We start from the raw sequence: 19,718 nt of genomic DNA on the forward strand, positions 1-19,718 counted from the left end.
TGTCAGTTGATTTTTACATCTTCCCAGAGTACGACATTAATCCAATCCTACAAAGTCTACCATGAGAACACAACAGAATTTTCTTCTAACACAAAAAGAAAATGTTATTTACTGCTTTACACATACTCTATGTACTATAACTGGAGCTATTTTTGTAACTCCTTCACTGACTTATCAGAACATTCTACATTACTTACTCATCATCTGGAGTGAGCTGCACAGGTTCATTGGTGAATTGGGAATCAAAGTTATCCAGACCAAATTCTCCAGATATATTTGGTTTAAATGGAGGCACCACTTGCTTTTGCTCCATCTAAGAATAAATGCACTTAGTAACACCAAGAACGAGCTACAACCTATTGAATTATTTTTAAAGAAGGCTGGAAGTTATTAAGTTTATTTTGTATAACTCGTACAATCATTCTATTAATCTACTGTACCTGCTGCGTGTAAAAAGGTTGAAAGATTCTGCATTATCATTATGGTACATCATAAGTTAAGAGCTTAAGGTTTTTGAGCTTAAGGCCATCTCATGCTCAAAACAAGTTGTTAAGCCACCTCTGTATGCCAAGATAATAAGCCAAGCTGGTGGGCATTCACATACCAGATCCCAATCAACGTTCCGGAAGAAGGGATGTCCCTGGATATCTGCAAATCCTGTCTGAGGATGACAGCCTAAACGTTCCTTTGGATCCTGCACAAGGAAGAAAATGTTTCTAAACCTGTGCCATGGCCTATGCATGAATAAAATACAAATGTTATAAACTCGGTGAGAAGTGAAACACCAGAGTCATATGAGACACTGAAGAACTACGTTGCATTCTTTCATTAGGAAGCTGTTCCAACTTTCTATTTGAAATAGGCATGTATATATGGAAGCCTTTCACAGAATTTTATATGAGAAGCCATGCCATCTTCTTAGTTTTTATTCAGATCTGTTTAAACATACCATATGCTTCAAAGCAAACTTGGTTAGATTAGAAGTAAACTTGATTCTTCCCTGCCCCTCCCTGAGCAGACCAACTGTGCCAGGCAGTCACACTGGGAAGCAGTTGCAGGTTGCAGATAAATATGGTGGAAAGGTTATTTTCACAAGACAATTCAATCTCCATGTATGTGCAGCCCCACATACACACATCACCAAGGAGCTGTAGCAGCAGCACTGCTCTTGGACAGTATTACTTTCTTAGAATAATTTAACCACATCTGGGTTTTTTTCCTGTATCTTTCTCCTCGCTCAGGTAACATTCACTAAATACAGGCCAACATGTGCTTGAACTAGTCCATTACCACATGTGCACCTTTTGACTCTCAGGCTAGTGACCTACCAGCACACAGTGAACACTCACTGCCTCTCCACTTCCCTCAGCAGTTGTCAGTGATTTGCTAAGCTGCTTAAGAACCAAAATAAACCTAGTAAGTTTGTTCAGTCCCCAGGTTAAAGAAATCACGGAGCATTTCTAAGCCTTTTGAAAACTTGTGATCCCACTCTGAGAATCTAGAGCTTCAGGTTCTAAGACAAGTAACAAGAATAAGTTCCCCAACACAACTGAAATTCTGCTTTGGGATCACACCTTTTCCACCCCATGTCTGTACGTGGCAGATAAAGTATGTGTGCTATACATAGAATAGTCACCAGGTTTTAAAAAAAGCAGCTGCTCTTGAGAAGTCTTAAATAGTCCCCTTTAGCTCTTACCTTATTAAGGAAACTCTTTAGAACACCTGCTGCTTTGACAGAAAGGGATCGGGGAATTCGGATCTGTTTTTCCAAAATTACTGCAAGAAAACAAGGTTCATACCTATCAGCCTTTGCTGAACAGATGAAAGGTAAGTAGAAACAAAGTGTAGGAACACTCGTGGTACTTACCTTGGAAAAGATAATCTTCTGTGTTCTGATCAGGATTGTCAGAACTCCCAACAATATCAAATGGTGACCGACCTGCCATCATTTCAAACATAAGGACACCAAGTGCCCACCAGTCTACACTGAAGCCTAGAATCCAAAGGAGAAAACACCACTGAAGATAATTTGGAGCAAAAACACCAACACTTTTGGGGCTAAAAATACATGTTTTGAGAAGAAATAATTGGTTGAAAAACTGAAGTATTGCCAGTGCTGCTGTTTATCTGAGTAAAGGAAAGGTAACAATAGCACTCGATATTGTGTGATTAATTTTGTGTGTGACAGGAGGGAATGCTGTACAACGAAAAGGAAATGCAAAAAGTTTAAAGGTTGGTGTTGGAACCTTAACAAGGGTTTAGATAATATTTAAGCTTAGTCATTACTAACCAAGAGTGTATTCTCCACAGCAGGGGATAAAGAGGAAGTAAGTGATTCTTAATAGTAGCTATCCAGTAATTTATGGAGCTAAGCATATCTGTTCTACCACTCCCTGCTAAAGAAAAAAGTATTCAGTAGCTAAGTTGGGACTGACACAGGCTGGTTGGCCTAGAAAGTCTGTGATAAGGAAGATGTGAAGCCAGTCTGAAAGAGACAATCAATTGAAATAAGATGGTAGAATTGAAAAAATTATACACACTTTTTTTTTTTTTTAAATGGGAACTAATTGTAGACTTGCTAAAATCTTAAGGGAAGAAAACAGCTCAAGCTTGGCACAGTACTGGAAGCTTAGGAAGCAAGGATAACAGGAAACACACAGCAAGTCTTCCATACTCTCTTACTTCTCTTGCTTCAGGAATCTCATGGACTTCCTGAACAAGCAATTAGAGAGATAATTTCATTTTTAACACTGAGATTTGTGAAAGGGATGTCTCCTATCTAGGTCTTTTGCAATGCATTTACATCTAACACTATAATTGCTGCAAAATATAAAGCTCCAAAACTGAACACAATTCAAGGCTGCAAGTACATAATTGGTTGTATCTAAAATAAACAATAATAGATTTTGAAGATTCAAACTATTTTTCAAGACTGATAGATTTTAAGATGTGGAAGTATCTCCTTTGCTTGGTGTAATGTTTTCTGCCCTTCTTTTGAAGGGTTTATTCACTTTTTCAGACAAGAAAATGCTGAACTAAGAGTGATATGTGCCTGACACTGACATCTCCTTTTGACTGCTGAACAACTTGAGTAAGAAGGAAGGGACAAGTGAAAGATGCATGGCAGTTGTGAAAAAAACTCAATTTACCATAATCCTCCCCCCGGAGAATTTCAGGTGCAATATAGTTTGGAGTCCCACAGAACGTGCTGGTTGTGTCACCAGGTCTCAGACCCTCCTTTAAGAAAAGATGGGAAGAAATTAGTTACCCAAATATCTCACATTCCCCCTCTGCTAAGAACTTAATTTTGAATTACAGTACCTTGAATAAACAGCTTTCATTTCAGTAAAATTATATGTAAATCTGTATGTAAATGAATACCAAACACTGCTTGGTTCAGAAGAGAAGTGGGTTGCATCTGGAGTCTCAAGACAATGGCACATACCACTTTTAATGTTTTAGCTATAAAGTTCCATCACATCTTCAATGATAGGCAAGTGGAAACAACTGAGGCATGGTGAACAGCTTCCATGACAGGGGTGTTGTGTTGGACAGATACAAGATTTTCAGAGAAGAGCATGGGATGCAGAATAGGGGGGAGTCACCCAAGGAGTTGTGTAGTCTTCATCCTTGGAAGTTTTCAAGACCAGAATGAATGAAGCCCTTGGTAACCTGGCCTGATCTTGTAGCTTACCCTTCTTCCTTGAGCTGGAGAGTGGATTAGACTTCCTGAGGACCTTCCTAATGTGTTATTTTATGCTTTTCAGTTGCTTAAACAAAATTATAGCATTTAAAATAATTCTGATTGATCAGCATAATGGCAATTCCATGACATGACTATTTCAGCTTACCCCTCCCAGACAAGTTGATAAAGCAGCTTTATAAAAAACAAACAGTAATACATATGTAAATCTGTGCTCTTTGGCATTCTTTTCTTAATTTGTAGAAGGTAAATGAGTATACAGCCTGTCTGCACAGTGTATGAGTACCTTGAAATTTCATATTTTTAAGTCTATGTGTCTTTTAATTTATGACAATTTCTTCATTCATCTTTTCAGTGGTTAAGAAACTAGAGCTTACCTTGCACATGCCATAATCTGTGAGTTTAATATGCCCTTCAGAATCTAGTAGCACATTATCCAGTTTTAAGTCTCTGTAGATTATGCCTCGTTCATGTAAATAGTTTAATGCTAGACTGATTTCAGCAGAATAAAACCTGATGTGGAAAAAGATATTGATTACTCAAGTAATCAAAACCCCAAACCACAATAACATAACCTTGGTAGTATGACACTTTTCTAAATATAATCCTCTGTATTCTATTATTTTTTATCAGAAGTGGATAAGCTGTTAATACTCATACAAACTTTTCCATCCACAGTCACTTAAAAATATTTTTTATTAATATTAATGTCTACTGAAATAATCCTTTTCATTTCACCAGCTGAGATTAAGCATATGCACCAAGAACTCAGCATTTGCCTGGACAGCTGGTAGTGGTTATTTTAAGAGAAACACACTGGTATCATTAGACAATTAAAAAAAATGCCACAACAGCTTTTTTCTAGAAAAAAAATTCAGAATCAGATTGAAGTCACCCAGGTTAATGCTAATACAAACAACATCTAAGTGCCTCCTATCACAGCTCCTCCTTGAAACAAAAATATGGCATGTGTTCATCACATGCAGGGATGGCTTGCATCATTAAAATGAGGATGCAGTTTCACATTCCTTAAATCCTTAACATCTGGAGAAGATTTGCTGGCTCATCATCATAATCTCTGCATGACTGCACTGTATCAGAAAAGCAGCTGTTTTGATGCAAGAAATCTGGATTGGGCATACCTGGCGTGCTCCTCTGGCAGCTTTCTCTGCCTCTGCATATGAAACATCAGATCTCCACCATTTACATACTCTATAACAAAGAATAACCTGAAACACACAGGAATTTGTTACAAATTATTGTACACGAGGCTAAAAGAGGTTTGAGATGGTCTAGGCCTGCCATGGAACTCTGCCAGTTCAACTCCTCACATCTCTCTGGTAACAAGGCTGCTTACAGCATCTTCTTTCCCTTTGAATTAATTCCCCAAATTAAAAAAAAATAATTAAATATACAAAGTTTCTCTAGATAATTCCTTTGCTGCTTAAGGAAAGTAAGTAATCCTTTCCACATTCCTAATCCATTACAGCTACTGCTTGTCATTATTATGTGACTATAAATAGATTCACATCAGTTTCTATGTACAAGTCAGAAAAAGATGTTTCTCATTTTCCTTCCTGATCCCCTTAATCTCCCTTGTTTGTGGTAAATACTATTAGGATATTACAAATATTATTTCTTCTGACTTCCCTCCACTTGTCTGTTAACTTTTCAAACAGCAAGGATGTTGTTTAAATATAAAATAACTATATTTTATATACACTGAAAATTATGACTGTATAGAGTAATAACCTATGGCAATCACTTCTATATACCAGCACACACAAAAAATAACCATTTTCATCTCTATTACCCTGTTTTCCCTTTTAAAATTCAGACATTATTTTTCCAAGTCTTGCTCAGACTTGACTTAAGAGAGCCCATGGAATTTTGAGATACATTTCCTCATTTTTTGTACTTGGGATTTCTGTCCCTAAATACTTTTTTCTTCCCGATCTAGGTTCTGTCTTCTACCTCATACATATGGCCTTTTTTCCTGCTACCTGCACCTCTCTTCCTGCCCAGACTCCTTCCCATCATACCTTTACTTTCCTATACACTACTTTACATTCTTTTGCATCTTCCACATCTGAAAAACTTAAGATAAATGTGGCCTTTTGCTCATGAAACGTCTCAATGATTTACAGTGCACTAACTTTTGCTACCTACCTAACACTTAATGCTTTAAATGGGTCCTTGAGGTGCCCAATAGTATGAAATGCTTTCAGTAAGACTATCTCCTTATCTTATGACCTTTACCTGCTTTCTGTCTGGAAGCAGGAGTGTAGTCCAACAAGGAAGGGATGATTTGAAGCCTGTTCAAAGACGTGTTTCTCCGTCTGAACCCAATCAATATCCTATTTATTGAAGAAAAGCCATAATCAGAAAAGGACTGTTGCTCTTCTTAGGTCAAGTATTAATGACAACCAGTAGAAAAATATTCAAGTGTTTTGCCATCCTTGCTTCCTTTGCAAAAACATGTAGTATTATATATCTCTTCAATCTGAAGTAAAAAAATTTAACATATGCTCATTTTTTTCCTGTTTTGAGTGTCCTGTGCTTTTATCCTCAATGTGTAACTACACTTGGGAAAGAAAACACACACATGTAAAACAGATTAACTGATGTAGACATGTGAAGTAGCATCAAGAAATGCAAAAGAAACCAATGGCACACCAAGAGATAAATGCAAAAGCTCTCAGGTAACAAACCACAGTCACTTTAGTCTTTTCAGAGTAGCCTAAGGAAACATAAGAAAAATCTTCAGCCACAAGAGGTGTTTAGCAGTTTAATACTGCAATTCTGCTTAGTTTACACTAATCATTGTAAAGCTACAAATGTTTAAGATGGAGGTTTGATAAAATACCACTGAGTTCTGCTCTGCGACAAAAAACAACGTCAACATACGGAAAACAGACTCCAGCCATTTCTTTTTAAGCCCAGCAAACCAGCTCAGCAGGAGAGGTCTGGAACACTGATCCAAAATAACGAAGCAAGTCAGGCTTACTAACTTGTATTCTGCAGGAGCACTGCTGCAGACAGTGCTGATTACAAAAGGAGACACTGACAACAGAGGCAACAACAGACTCCTGACAGAAACCACTGGCACAGGAGGGCAGCTCCGAGCTACATGTGCCAGTGAAGATCTCAAAATCGTGAACCTTCTGTAGTACAGTATGTACAAGAAACAGCATGTGTCATTTTCAAGTAAGTGTTGCAGACCCAGAAGCCTGGCTCTCACTTTGTGGTAGACTCTGAAGTGGAAGAGTGGCCTAATTTACTGATAAAAAGCTTGCTTACCTCATCATCATTGACGAGCTCTTTCTTCACTACTTTCATTGCATAAATGCGCTCCGTTTTCTTCAGGCGAACCAGCAGCACTTTGGCATAACTGCCTCTTCCTATAACCCGGAGCAAATCGAAATCCTGCAGACCCAGACTGGAGGAAGCTTTGCCACTCTCTCTGATGCTCATTGCCTGTTGATAAAGATACTTGGCAATTAGTAAGCAGGCTTGCCAATTTTAACAAGTGCAGAAGCTGGCATTCCAAACAGAGCAGCAAAATTAATATAAACAAGTAGCTCAATTAATTAACACTTGTTATTCTTAAAAATGCACTGTCCTGGAAAGGAATGTGAGGGGAAAGAAAGGAGGCAGAGGAGACTTGGCAGATAAAGAAAAACAAAACTGGAGGAGTTTAGAATACCTTCCAAGTCAAAGCACATCTTGTCTTTCTAAATCAAAGCACATCTCAAGGTTCAAAATAAAAGAGCTTTCGAGCCATGCATGTGAACACCTGAGCAAGCAACCCAAATGTGCTTTATGTACTAGTTTTCAGTTTGTGAAAATCAGATTACTAACATACTGAAACTGAGAGAGACACAGGTTTTAAGATCTCTGAACTCAGTTAGCATGGTCAAGATGCTTTACCTCTTTTTCTTCACCGACATGGTCCAAGCTCTCATGACTTGAGGGATTGTAAGGAATCACTAGAGGTGCAAGAGAAATGATTAGACCAAAGCAACACAAAAGTATTTTCTTTTACCTTAAGATTCACCCCCCACAAAAAAGCTCAGAGATAAATAATTTAAATGCATCTACTGTAAGTATTCAAAACTGTTTGTTGTTTTTCTTTAGACCATCAGAATAACCTTTTTGCAATACTGCACTGATCATCAGTTATGACGAATAAAAAGCCCCATCAATTATATTTGGAGATCTCTTCAGATTAATCTTGACTACACACACGGGATCTTTTGCAGAACAGTGATTCACTGTGCAAATCCAAATTGAAATAGGACCATCACTATGAATGCTACAGGAACAAACCTGTTCTGCTACTGATACAGTAAAAACTGTTAATTCTGTTAAGGTTTTTTCTTTTTTCACTTGTTTGATCAGGGCATTTAAAGATCACAGCCTACTGATGGACAAACGTAACTGAGACCCTAAATTCTTCCTTTTTAGCCAAGTTTCTTCAATTGCTAAGATATGAAAAACTGAAGAATTATTATACTTATACTCCCCCTAGCATTAAAAAACTATCTTATTTTTCCTGTTCTATAAACAAAAGTAAAGAAGGATTTTAAAAGAACTTATTCTGTTTCATTTTAAACCCCAAAGTCCACGTTTCAGCAACTTACATTAATTTAAAGAAAAAAAGTATTGATCTTACCTGATTCTACATTATCTGGATTTACTGACGACGGATCCATAGGCATTATTGGTTCCTGTAAATACACACAGGATTTTTGTAATAAGATTATCCAAGTGTGACAAACATAAAGAAGCACAGCAGATGAGAAATGAGACAGGAAAGCTCAAGTACTTCAGCAGCACATATATTAGTCACGTGAATCCACATAATATAGACTTGTAGTTTTCTGCTTTTATAATTAAACCAGGAGCAGGAATAATCTAAATATTTTCTGTGGATTTAAGGACTAAAAATTATAGAATCTCTTGGGAGAAAAATAAAAACTTTTACACTTCATTTTCCTTTTCTGCAAAATGGGAAATAGTCTAATAATTTAACAGATATTTAGAGAATTTGTTTTACCTGTACTTAATTTTCAACATGTAAAATAGAGTGTGTGCATATGTATAAATTTACAGATCTATATGAGCTATGTGACAACACTGTGAAAGATCAGATAAAAATATCACATGTTCATATTTGACACAGGAAAAAACATCAGATGTGAAAGTTAGACTCCCACCTTGCCCCTAAATTACCATTCTGTTTGGTGATTCCCAAACTTTCTTGCAAAGTGTCACAGCAAGCCACAGAATTATTGAAAACCCTTAGTAAAAAACAGGCTTTTTTCTTTGGTTGTTGTTTATAAAAAGCAACTTTTCAGGGCAGTTGCGCTCACCGGTTGCAGCGCGTGGCGGCCACACTCACGGCTGACAAGTTTGTGGCACTTCTTGTGAACAAGGAGTTTACAGTTGATGCATTTATATCCTTGGCGACCCAGGCCCCATATTCGGTCAGTGCAGATGGCACAATGAGCTCTCTGGAATGACAAAACAACAAAACTGATTAAAGAGCAAAACTATACAATAATAACAAAAAAAGCTATTCAGCCACATTTTCATTATCAAAGAACACAGGATAAGGTCAGAGACATCCCTACTTAATGTGCCACTACACCATGAGTCCCTATCTGAAAATATTAACCACAAACAGGCAGATAAAACACAGAGGAGCTGCAAAATTACAACTGAACAATAAGCAACAGCTGCTGTACATGGGAAGGTGCAGGCACAACCAGCTTCTTCTGCTGCCCATGGACCCAGAGAGACATGAGCCACCTCCAGGTCAAAAGCACTGCAGCTGAACCAGCAGGCTGCTGTGACCAACCTCATCTGCTATGTCTCATCATCTCCCTGTGTCAATGGGTCCTTAGACTTGGGCAGAAGGAGGCAGGAGAGCAAAAGCTTCAACACATTAAACCACCAGATAACAAGAAATGGGAATATCACTGCAAAACACCTCAAAAGAGCCATGAAAACAGGGTGCCTAATACAGCAAGAGTGGAAAGTGATTAAAATATGGTGCCTTGACAGCCTTTTACCAGAAAGAGCTCAAAAAAACCCAAAACAAGCAGAAATTAGATATGAAGGATGCTCAAGATGGAAGTTTAGTGGAGACAATCTTAAGCATTAAGCACACAATACACTGAGCTTAGAAAAGAAGGAAAGATTATTGAAGCTGTCAAGGACCTTGGCTTATTAAAATATTTCACGTTTGTTTTTTTGCTCTTGCTTAGAAATTTCTAATTACAACAGATAATCTTAGGTCCCTAGCTGATTATATTTTACTATTTAGTCTTGAAATTATTACAAATGGTTTGATACTTTCAATTGATTACCTGCCATCATAAGCAGGCTGTTTGGAGAAACACCTCAGTTTTTCCTTTAAAAGTCATGAAAGAAAAGTCTGTGCATCATAAACGAGTTCAGACTTTCTTACTCCCAGAACTTAAAAACCTGAAAATGTACTTTCAGCTCATAATCATCCAATGCCAGTGTTCAAGTTTGCCCTCTGGGAAGATTTTGATGGGAGCTTTTATATAATCAACATCATAGTTTCAGAGTATATGTAAGGTGAATTGCAACCAATTAATTTTTTTTCCTATTTTAAGTTCCTGATAATCTAATAATAATAAAGTTTCCTGGAACTACAGGGTTACTAGAAGCCTACATACAACAACAACAACAAGGAGAATACTGGTACCTTGTAATTTTACAAGGCAGAGACATTGTAACTATAAAAGTTAAGACATCCCTGTATCATGGTTTTCAGAACCCAGTAAGAGTCTCACCCTGTTAAATCGTTTGGCTTGGAAAGTGTGACCATTTGCACAATAGAGCTTTCGCCACCGGCGGGCGCCTCGGCGATAAATGGATTCTAAGAGGGAAAAACATACAATTATAGCCATCAAAATACAAACACAGAACTGTAACATCTTCTCATGGACGTTTCTGTGTAGAGTGATTTGCAGAGGAAAGTTTAACTCTTGATGCAAACAGAGTAACGTTCCAAGTATCTTTTAAATTGTTTAGATTTTGGAAAAACATTGAAATAGAATATCCCACTGAACTCGAAGTTCATTCTGCTTTTCCACAGGCAAAGGAACAGTAAGTCAAGAGAAGGAAAACTGCCCAACCAATACAAACACTTGTGTGCAAAGTATGCACCTACCTTACCTAATCTTGGGGAGGAGCTGTGGAGAAAGGGGAAGGAGGAAAGAAGGCAAGCTTCAGAAGCCTGCTCTGGTTTATGACGTTGCTTGGAAAAATCCTCCAGTGTTTTGCCTCCACTGCTGCCACTATTGATTGCTTTGGTTTTTTTAATTTTCATTTTCTAATACTAGAGGCATGTCAGGAACCAAAACTGAAAACTACACTTAGTTGCAAGTCTACTTCTGATTTAGTCAGCAACCTCATTTTTAAAGAAAAGCAGTGTTACCCATACTGCCTAAGTTAACTTTTAAGCATGCTCACTGACATCTGGCAGAGACTGGGATATCAAGCTGACAGAAGCATGTGTGCAGAGCACAGATGTGCTCTTTTATAGAACTTTCAGACAGAGGTAAAATCACCTCTTTAACATCTAGTACCTTAGCTAATGTAACTTCAGAGGTTTTCAGAAAATACTCCTGACAGTACCTAAACATCAATTTAAAGTGAATTAACCACATCCCTCTACATGGTGATACAAGTCATCACCACTGGTTACAAGCCTTTGCTCAGGTTAGTCAGCCAGCAATCTGGCAACCACCAAACAGGTATAGGATAAAAAACTGCCACAATAAAAGAGGCAAAAGCACGGAAAGCAGAGTGACATGGATAGTTAACAGGAATGTGAAATGCTTATTAACAATGATTCAGAAATGAAAAACAACATTTGAGTTCAAAAAGACTTTCTCTTCCTTTTAAATATTTAATTTGTAAACATTGGCATTATTAATATTTGTAAGTGTAGGATGCCAAACAATAGAATATAAACATCTTCTAAAACAGGAAATCCAAATTCCTGGTTTTCTGTACTTGTTAACTAAGATGCCTACTTACTGTCTTCTCCTGGACAAGGCATGCCAGGCCGTTCTGGTACACAAGGAAATACTGCAAGAAAAACATTAACTTCTGATTAATTTTTATTTTGGACAGAAAATAAATCTTTGGATTAAATGTAACACTTCTGAAAGGCATTCCACTACTCAGGAAGATTGCACAGACTCATTTTACCAAAACCCTGTGGAAGAGCAGGTGAGCTGCAAAGCTGCCACAGAACCTTTTTGCTGACGTAACAGTGATCCACATAGGAAATATGAGCAAAAAGCAAAATAAACAAAGTTATTTCCTAAAGAAAGAAACTACAAATAAGTAATGATTCTGGTTTCTCATGTGACAAACAATCACAGTCAGTATCTGGAAATCTTGACAATAATATATTATACTACAGGGTCCCAACAGCTACATATGATCTTGTCTATATTAGTCCTTTTCCAGTTTATTTACCTTCAGTAACTGCCAGAGAGAAGTAAAACTGGGGAGCAATAGCCCTAGTGCTGGTTTAATCAGAAGCTTATCAAACACAAAAATAAATGAAGAAAGGGCAGATTAGAGAGCATACTGAAGTTATATATGCAGAAACAGTGAAAAATATACAGAAACCAATTATGTTCTTCCTCTTTTTCCAAGTCTTTGTGGGGAGCTGAAAAGTTGTCCCTTCCAAATGGTAAACTTACAGAAATACCATGTTATACACTGTAGTGTAACCCTACAGTGATCCCTGCTTTTCTGCTATAATCTCTGTTAAACTCAAATCTATCTTCTGCTTGTAGAAAGGTACCTATGGTAAGAAAATATACTGCAGAAGCTACCAAAATAGGTATATGTCACTTCAAAATAAAAATTGAACAATTACACATCAGACAGGGGCATGATATTATCAGGTTCAAATCTGGTCTAAAGGACCTAATTTTACAAGACTTAACTATTCTGGCATCACAAGGGAGTTCAAACACTTCTTGCATAATACAGATGCTGCTGTGAAGCACTTAGCAGTAACAAAGTGTAGGACTCTGTACTATATACCTTCTACCATTTGTTGCCAGCAAAAGTACAAAGGGATGATTTAATGAGACTGGGGCTGTCTTTCATCAATAAACTATCAGTGAAATATTTTTCTTTCCCTTGATTCAATAAAGAACATGGACAAAGTGCTGACAGCTAAAAAGCAGAATGCATGGTCTTCAGCAGCCTCTTGACAGAATGCCACACCAGGCTTCAACTGAGGAGGCCATACAAAAGACACAGACAATGCAAGGTAAAAATTCCACTTCACCACAGGTACAGACATGAGAAGTAATACAGTGAATTTCACCATACCATGAATCAGAAGCTCTGAATCCTTGTTTAGTTCATACAACCGAAAAGCCTCTTCTAACTCCAGCTGAGAAGAAACAGTACATGGATCTCCTGCAGAAAGAGAAGAGAACAATACAAAACTCAGTCCCGTTAGTTCTGTGCCATTCAACTGTTCCCTCAGGTCAGTTCTAAGATAATTAACAAAACAGAAAAATATTCCCAAGGTTGGCAGTATTTGTATTTAATGCTGTTCAGAGAGTACATCTGAAAATACAGTCACATTGAATGCTTTCAGGGGAAATAAAAATATAAGATATTCCTAAGAGGCAAGAAGATCATAATCACAAAACATCACTGGTATTGTCTGCTACAAGTATGGTTACACATCACTTCAGTACAGGAGATGCAGGTTCTCTTCCTGCACTTAGAATCCTTCTAAGAGTCCACTTTACTTCATGAAGTTTTATTTAGAACCCAGTCAATTCTATTTTCACAGCTGATTCAATGTTGCCAAGAATTTAAGCAAGCGGTAAAAGAACAATAAGACCTCTAGTCTTTCCTAAAACCTCAATCAAGACATTGGAAAAATCATGTAACATAAGAGGAAACACCCAATTTTTCTGATTTTTAACAACTATTTTCACATGCACAGGGCTACTTGAAGTAAAATCCCTTAAAGGAAGGGCACCCAGGCAGGAAGAAAGTGTGTGTTGGTTGCATCTTTGTGGTTGAGGTTTGGTTTTTTTTGACTACTTGTTTAACTATTTGAGATGGAGCAGATTATCACACAAGCATTTGGAATGTATTTTAAAGTTTCTCTGACAACACTGTGTTGGATTACTTGTTTCAGAAGTAACAGTTTAGGGCTAAGATCTCTGCAGAGATCTACTTTCTATTTAAAAAAAATAACTTACAAAGATACTTTTCAGATTTACTATGTAACTTTTAACTACCTCAGGGCAACTGTGACATACAGTTAAGTTTAAAACCTGAGGACCTGGGTCTAGTCTCTTTTTGTTTCGTACTACAAGATATCAAAATTAATATGGGCATTGCTGAGGTTTTTCAGCAGAACCACACACTTAGCAGGCAAGTAGGTATTCACAACTCACCCTACAAAAGTTTTTCCAGTTAACTTGTTTTCTCTCTCCTGTATCCATTCTTTCACATTGCTAAAATATTAGTAATGCATTTGCATTGTCCATTTGCAGCCTTCTGTCTTTATTCTCTTCTGCATGTCAACATGCTCAAAACTATTATTCTAAGCCAGCTGTAGTAATTTTTCACCATACTGTCTCCCCCCGAAATTAGCCTATCTGAAGACCAACCTGCCCACCCACTGCACAAATTCACACGGGGAGGAGAAGGAACAATTGGATTTATTCACTATGAAAATCAAACAACCAGTTTTTCTTTGCTTGTTTCTGACACCTGTGCAAACAGTTCTCCTTTTGGCAGAAGAAAAGGAAGATCTTGAGAACATATACAATGCTTCTGACTAGGAACTGAAGGTTTACAGACATCAACAGGAAACTTAAAAATTAAACTCCATTCCCACATTAGTTTTTTGGTGATCACAATTCAGTTGACAATGTTAATAGCATGTAACTGATCCTCTCCAACACAGCTCTCAGACTCACAATTTCACTTAAAAAAAAAAAATCTAAAGAGGGATAACAGAAGTCTTAACCCACAAAGTGTTTTCAGTGGTAACTAGATATATAGAACAGATGAGCTACAAATCCTCTCCCTTACTAGTCTAGATCAGACCAGTAAGAATTTGGCAGCCTCCTTTAAAGCCTTCTTTAAAAGCTGAGATAAAGACTCAGGAAAATGTTTACTTTTGAATTATGTAGCAAGAAACAACAGAATGAACACAAATAGCAGGCCAGTTTCATCCTACTGTGCATTTCACAAGACAGAGGTACAGTGAACTGACTGCACATAGATAAAATAGAAATCTGCCTAGAATCAAAACAAGCTAATTGTTTTCCAGTTGGATCCAACCATTTAAGTGATTCCACTCAACTAAACTAGATCTGCCTTTATGTGTCCATTATCTCTATGAAACAGAAGTAATCAGAGAAGATGCTCTGCATCTTGCAAAGACTGAGAAGACATTGAGTAAATGACAAATAAAAATGTCAGTGGCCAGTCAAATCCGGTTAAGGCACAGACTAAATTGCTTGATCAGATAAGTAGTGAAAAGATGGCCTGGATACCATATCTTGTCTCAAGAAGCTTTGATAGCAGTGTAAGAAGCATCAATCCACTGTGTATACGCAGCCCCTCACGCTATTATTAAAGAGTGAACTACAGTGTTAGTGAAGAGGATGCAACAGGGGAATTTTCCAGGAAAACAAACTGTGAGTTTCTAGAAAGAAAACCAACTGAAAACACTAAACATTGGTGGAGGGAGGAAGAGAGGAGGCAGGAGTCTTGGCAAGAGGCCCTTCATTGTAGATGTAAGAATTACTCATAATAAATTCATGGGGATTTTTTTAAAACACACTCAGCTTAACTTTTCCTCTACTGACATTAAACTGGAAGTCAATGATTAAAGCAAACACTGATTGTTTGTGAAAATGGAATCCTATGTGAATGCATAAAGTCTGCCAGCAGCATTCCTTTTTTTTAAAGCCTGTCTCTAGAGAGCAGAAAATGAGACAGAATGGATCTTTCAAGTAAACTATTAGATCTGCAGACAAATTTTTTACAAATGTTTCATAAAAAACCCCACATACTTCTTACTATGACTGACTCTCCCTCTTCAGTGAGAAGTCTATTATCCTCAAGAAAAACAAATCACTAAGCTTACTATGAAGTAAAAGTTCAATTATGCACAGAAATCTGGTCATAAACATTGTTCTTTTTGATTTACTGCATCTGTCTGGTGTAAACAACTTGGGAATGATGAGAGGGGAAAAAAAAAAAAAAAAAAGAAAACCTGCTCAGATTCCCAGGCCCACAAAATCTTTGACACACCTGCCCATATAGCACTTCAAGAAATCAGTTTTGGTCCATATTTTGCTTTAAGCTCTGGATAAACTGGCCCACTTGGAATGGAAAAGCTGTGAGAAGGGGAGGAAACAGTTCTATAAGCACCATTTATGCTAATCACTGCATACAAACACTAATCACTGCCAACAAATCACTGCACATTATGGCCTTTTATGTACTGCATCAAGTACTTAGTTAAAGTAACTCAACAGCTATTTCATAATCCACATATCTTTTTGGTATAGCTCAATGCACCAATTCCACTAAGAAAAGAGGAACTACAAATAACCATTGAAAAAGATTCCTCATGTATACATCCAGCTCAGAACAGGACCACTTCTGCTAAGAAAAAGGCAGAACAGACTGAACATTTTTCACCCAAGGTAGACTTTAACAGGAATAACATAATAGCTGGAAATGACAAAAGTTCTCAGCCAAAGCTACTACTACTACCACCACACTTTGATGAAGAGCTACTTGGACAGGTAATTTCTCTTTTAATAGGTAAAAAAAGTTTTACTAATAGTTGTGTGTTGAGAAACTTTAAGTTACTGAAGTAACAGAGGATACAAACACTCAAAATATAACTGGTTTGGTTACACATCCACCTCAACTATACATTGAATTGTATAAATACTGTTGATAAATACTGAGCTTTGTATCATTTAAAGTTAGTTTAACTCTGAATGATTTAAGACTTAATGGAAACCATGAGCTTCTTCATCAGTAAAAGGGAAGATTTTCTATTTCCTCCCTAAGAAATGCTAACATCAAATTCATATTTTGATAACTACGGAATTTTAATTTATTTATTCAGCTATAAAAATACAGCTCTCCATGCTAAGTAATTTGAAACAATTTTTCCATTAAGATCCACTTACAAAGGCATTGGATAACCATTATTTCTACAGTCAGATTAAATATTTCTAAAATCACTGTTATGAAGTATGTTTTATAAGCTTATCCTATGAAGGCAGATTGAAAGGAAAAGATGAAAGGGAGAGGAGAGCTAGAGAGCTGAGGAACATATTGATCAAAAATTTGTCATAAGACCAAACATTAATTTACCTTCTTCATCAATCCATTTCATGGTGAAAAGCTGTTCGTTGTCAAAGGAGCACATGTCTCTAACTTCACTGCACAGCCCCTCGAATGAGATGGAAGGTTCAAAATATGTTATCATGATGTCCCTGAGCAAAAGAAAAATAGATTTGATAAAATATACTGCAATATATTGCATTTGCTCAATGTCTCTAACACCTTCTACATACCACTAGTATAAAAATCATCCTTGCTGCAGACCCCTAAAAATAATAATTATTAGTAAAACATTAGCACATAAATTCCCTTACTGTAGTCAAGTCAGGCTCCAACTGATTTTTATTACCAACTACTTAATTTAATTAAGAAAAAAAATATTTTAATGCCCAAGTAACTATGAAGTGAGTTGCTGCAAATATTAACCACACAAAGAAAGGAAATCAAAGACTTAAATGTTCCAAAAATTTTGAAGAACGCTATTAAGTTATTGCTGGTTTTGCTTTCTCTTTAGCAGTTTGTTTTTCTTTGTTATTAGGTATAAATACATTGTAAGAACATACACATCTTCTTCAACTAAATTTTGATGGTGTACATGTTATGAAACATTAATGAAAATTATTAATCAGGTTTCATAGCAGATTTGGGGGGGTGTTCCAAATATTTAAAGTGCCTTTAAAAAAAGACCTGTGATGCTTTACTGCAATAACAGGGAAGATGGACAGAGAGGCATTCACTCAGAATTAAAATTCACTATTTTTATGCAGGATGGAAATTTCTATTATAACTAAGAGTTAGTTAGGCTAGTGTTTTAACACACTCTAACATAAAATGCTGGCCCACTGTCTTGGTATTTGCTGGGCCTTACAGGGGTACAGGTGACCCAGGGTTACAGTCCTTTAAACAAAGGATTTCAGATACAGTGCAGAGAAAGGTGGCAAAAAAAGAGCAAGCTGTTTACAACACTACTCTTCAAACATCTGATATAAGCCCAATGTTTGAACTATGAGACTAATCTTCCCATAAAAACCTCAGCCAGTTGGGATTTGTTTCAGTTGGTGCCAGCAGGCAGCACAATGGAGGGAGGGATGGAGACTGAAGCAACAGACGAAATTTACATCTGGTCAAAATTCATGTCAACATACCTACCTGACTGAAGTGTACTTATCAGCAAGTTAAACATCTTCAAATAATCTTGTGCAGGGGCAGAGTTGTATCAAGTACACAACTTAACATAACACTGTGGTACCTGAACCACTTTCAGGAGTGGCAGGGAACACACATGATGAACATGCTTGCCCGAGGCTCTTTTAAGTTCAGCAGCCTAAAACAACCTCACAATGTCTAAGCACTCTAGAATAACAGCTAGCTTACTTCTGGATTTTTGAGCATGATCAGAGCTAGTTTAGGTGAGGGAAAGACTCCAGTAAATGGTTAGGGTAGTGAAATGACAGCTCTTTAATAATCCAAATAAAGGAGTCAAAAAGCTGCCACATGAGTTGGTTGAGGAACTGCTCCTCTTCCTTTCACACGAGAGAAAATACAAGACAAAACAATATTTGGACCTCAGTGTTAGACACAGGACAGCACTTTGGGGCAAACTTGACTTCGTTTGAAACACCCAATTGCACCCATCCCACAAAGCAAACTGTTCTCTGCAACACAAAGGTCTCCCTTCACAACCTCTCAAAACGCACAAGCTGCAAACCCAGAACCAAGAGCTGGTCTCTATGAGAAGAGGCAGCTTTAATGGAGTGTTGCTGTTACAGACACCGGCATCAAGCAAAGAGAAGCCAGGAGGCTGTATGAGGAGGCAAAGTCTCAACCTGTATTTCCTGTTTTTCAGGGAAGGAAATAAGGCACTGCTTACTTAGCAGCTTCACTGATTTTGTGCTGAAGTTTACCATCCATTCACTTATTCACATTTTAGTGCAGATATATTCACTTTGGAATAGTTTCTTAAACAAAATGTTAAGGTCTGAAGGGCACTGAGAAGTCAGAATTAAGTATTTCAACTTCTGCAGGTGATTTTGTGATTGAACTAGTCAGTAAAGGAGAAGGTATGGTAAAAGCAGTAGTGATGAGTTAGGTGACATCCCCAGGGACCATAATCACTGATGCTCTAGTAAAAGCTGAAGATTAAAAAAAAAAATTAGTAAAAGCTGTTCAGAAGTTTTTCAAATTTAGTAATTCAAGTCCTCTTAAAATAAGCTTATCTGTACTACAGTGAATAGAAGAGTCCCAATGTTAAGATGCACTGAACAGCCCAGCAATCCCCCTGTACCTATAAAAGCTCATACCAATGGAAAAAAAATCAACCTGTTGTTACCTTCAAGTGGCAGAATAGTTGCCCTTCCAATAAAAGGAGACTTTAATTATTTTGTAATTGAAGCAAGTTCTCTGAACTACTACTCTTAATACCTCCAACAGGACATGCATCAGACAATTATTAAATACATTTGGAAAATCTTACTATTATAGCAAACACTGATCAGCCTTTCAGAGAACCCTAGCTAATAGCAATGGAATCATAGAATGTTAGGGGTTGGAAGGGACCCCTGCAGATCATCGAGTCCAGGACCAATCTTAGACAGGTCAC

At 37.2% G+C, this 19,718-nt stretch overlaps 1 protein-coding gene across 1 annotated transcript; it reads right to left on the reverse strand.

Annotated features, from left to right (window-relative positions):
* Positions 1 to 193: 193 nt before the first annotated feature.
* PRKCI (protein kinase C, iota) lies at positions 194 to 17,264 on the reverse strand. The gene is made up of 16 exons (XM_010006661.1): positions 17,150 to 17,264; positions 13,103 to 13,192; positions 11,783 to 11,833; positions 10,531 to 10,616; positions 9,079 to 9,219; positions 8,379 to 8,433; positions 7,634 to 7,692; positions 7,004 to 7,180; positions 5,963 to 6,060; positions 4,846 to 4,932; positions 4,081 to 4,216; positions 3,150 to 3,237; positions 1,868 to 1,993; positions 1,697 to 1,776; positions 605 to 694; positions 194 to 313 (listed from the first exon to the last, which is right to left on the reverse strand). The coding sequence occupies exons 1-16, from the start codon at positions 17,262 to 17,264 to the stop codon at positions 194 to 196; spliced, it is 1,599 nt and encodes a 532-aa protein (XP_010004963.1).
* Between the last annotated feature and the right edge of the window lie 2,454 nt (positions 17,265 to 19,718).

The sequence above is a fragment of the Chaetura pelagica genome, unplaced genomic scaffold (assembly GCF_000747805.2).
Source record: "Chaetura pelagica isolate M959 unplaced genomic scaffold, ChaPel_1.0 scaffold341, whole genome shotgun sequence".
NCBI lineage: Eukaryota > Metazoa > Chordata > Aves > Apodiformes > Apodidae > Chaetura > Chaetura pelagica.

What these genes read in the sequence shown, in the direction of transcription:
- PRKCI (XM_010006661.1), bottom strand. Translation starts at nt 17,264, where the DNA reads ATGATAACATATTTTGAACCTTCCATCTCATTCGAGGGGCTGTGCAGT. An exon ending in ATGTCGGTGAAGAAAAAGAG is followed by an intron (nt 7,181 to 7,633) that starts GTAAAGCATCTT and finishes CTTTATCAACAG; the next exon opens with GCAATGAGCATCAGAGAGAG. An exon ending in CTGCCAGAGGAGCACGCCAG is followed by an intron (nt 4,217 to 4,845) that starts GTATGCCCAATC and finishes TTTCCACATCAG; the next exon opens with GTTTTATTCTGCTGAAATCA.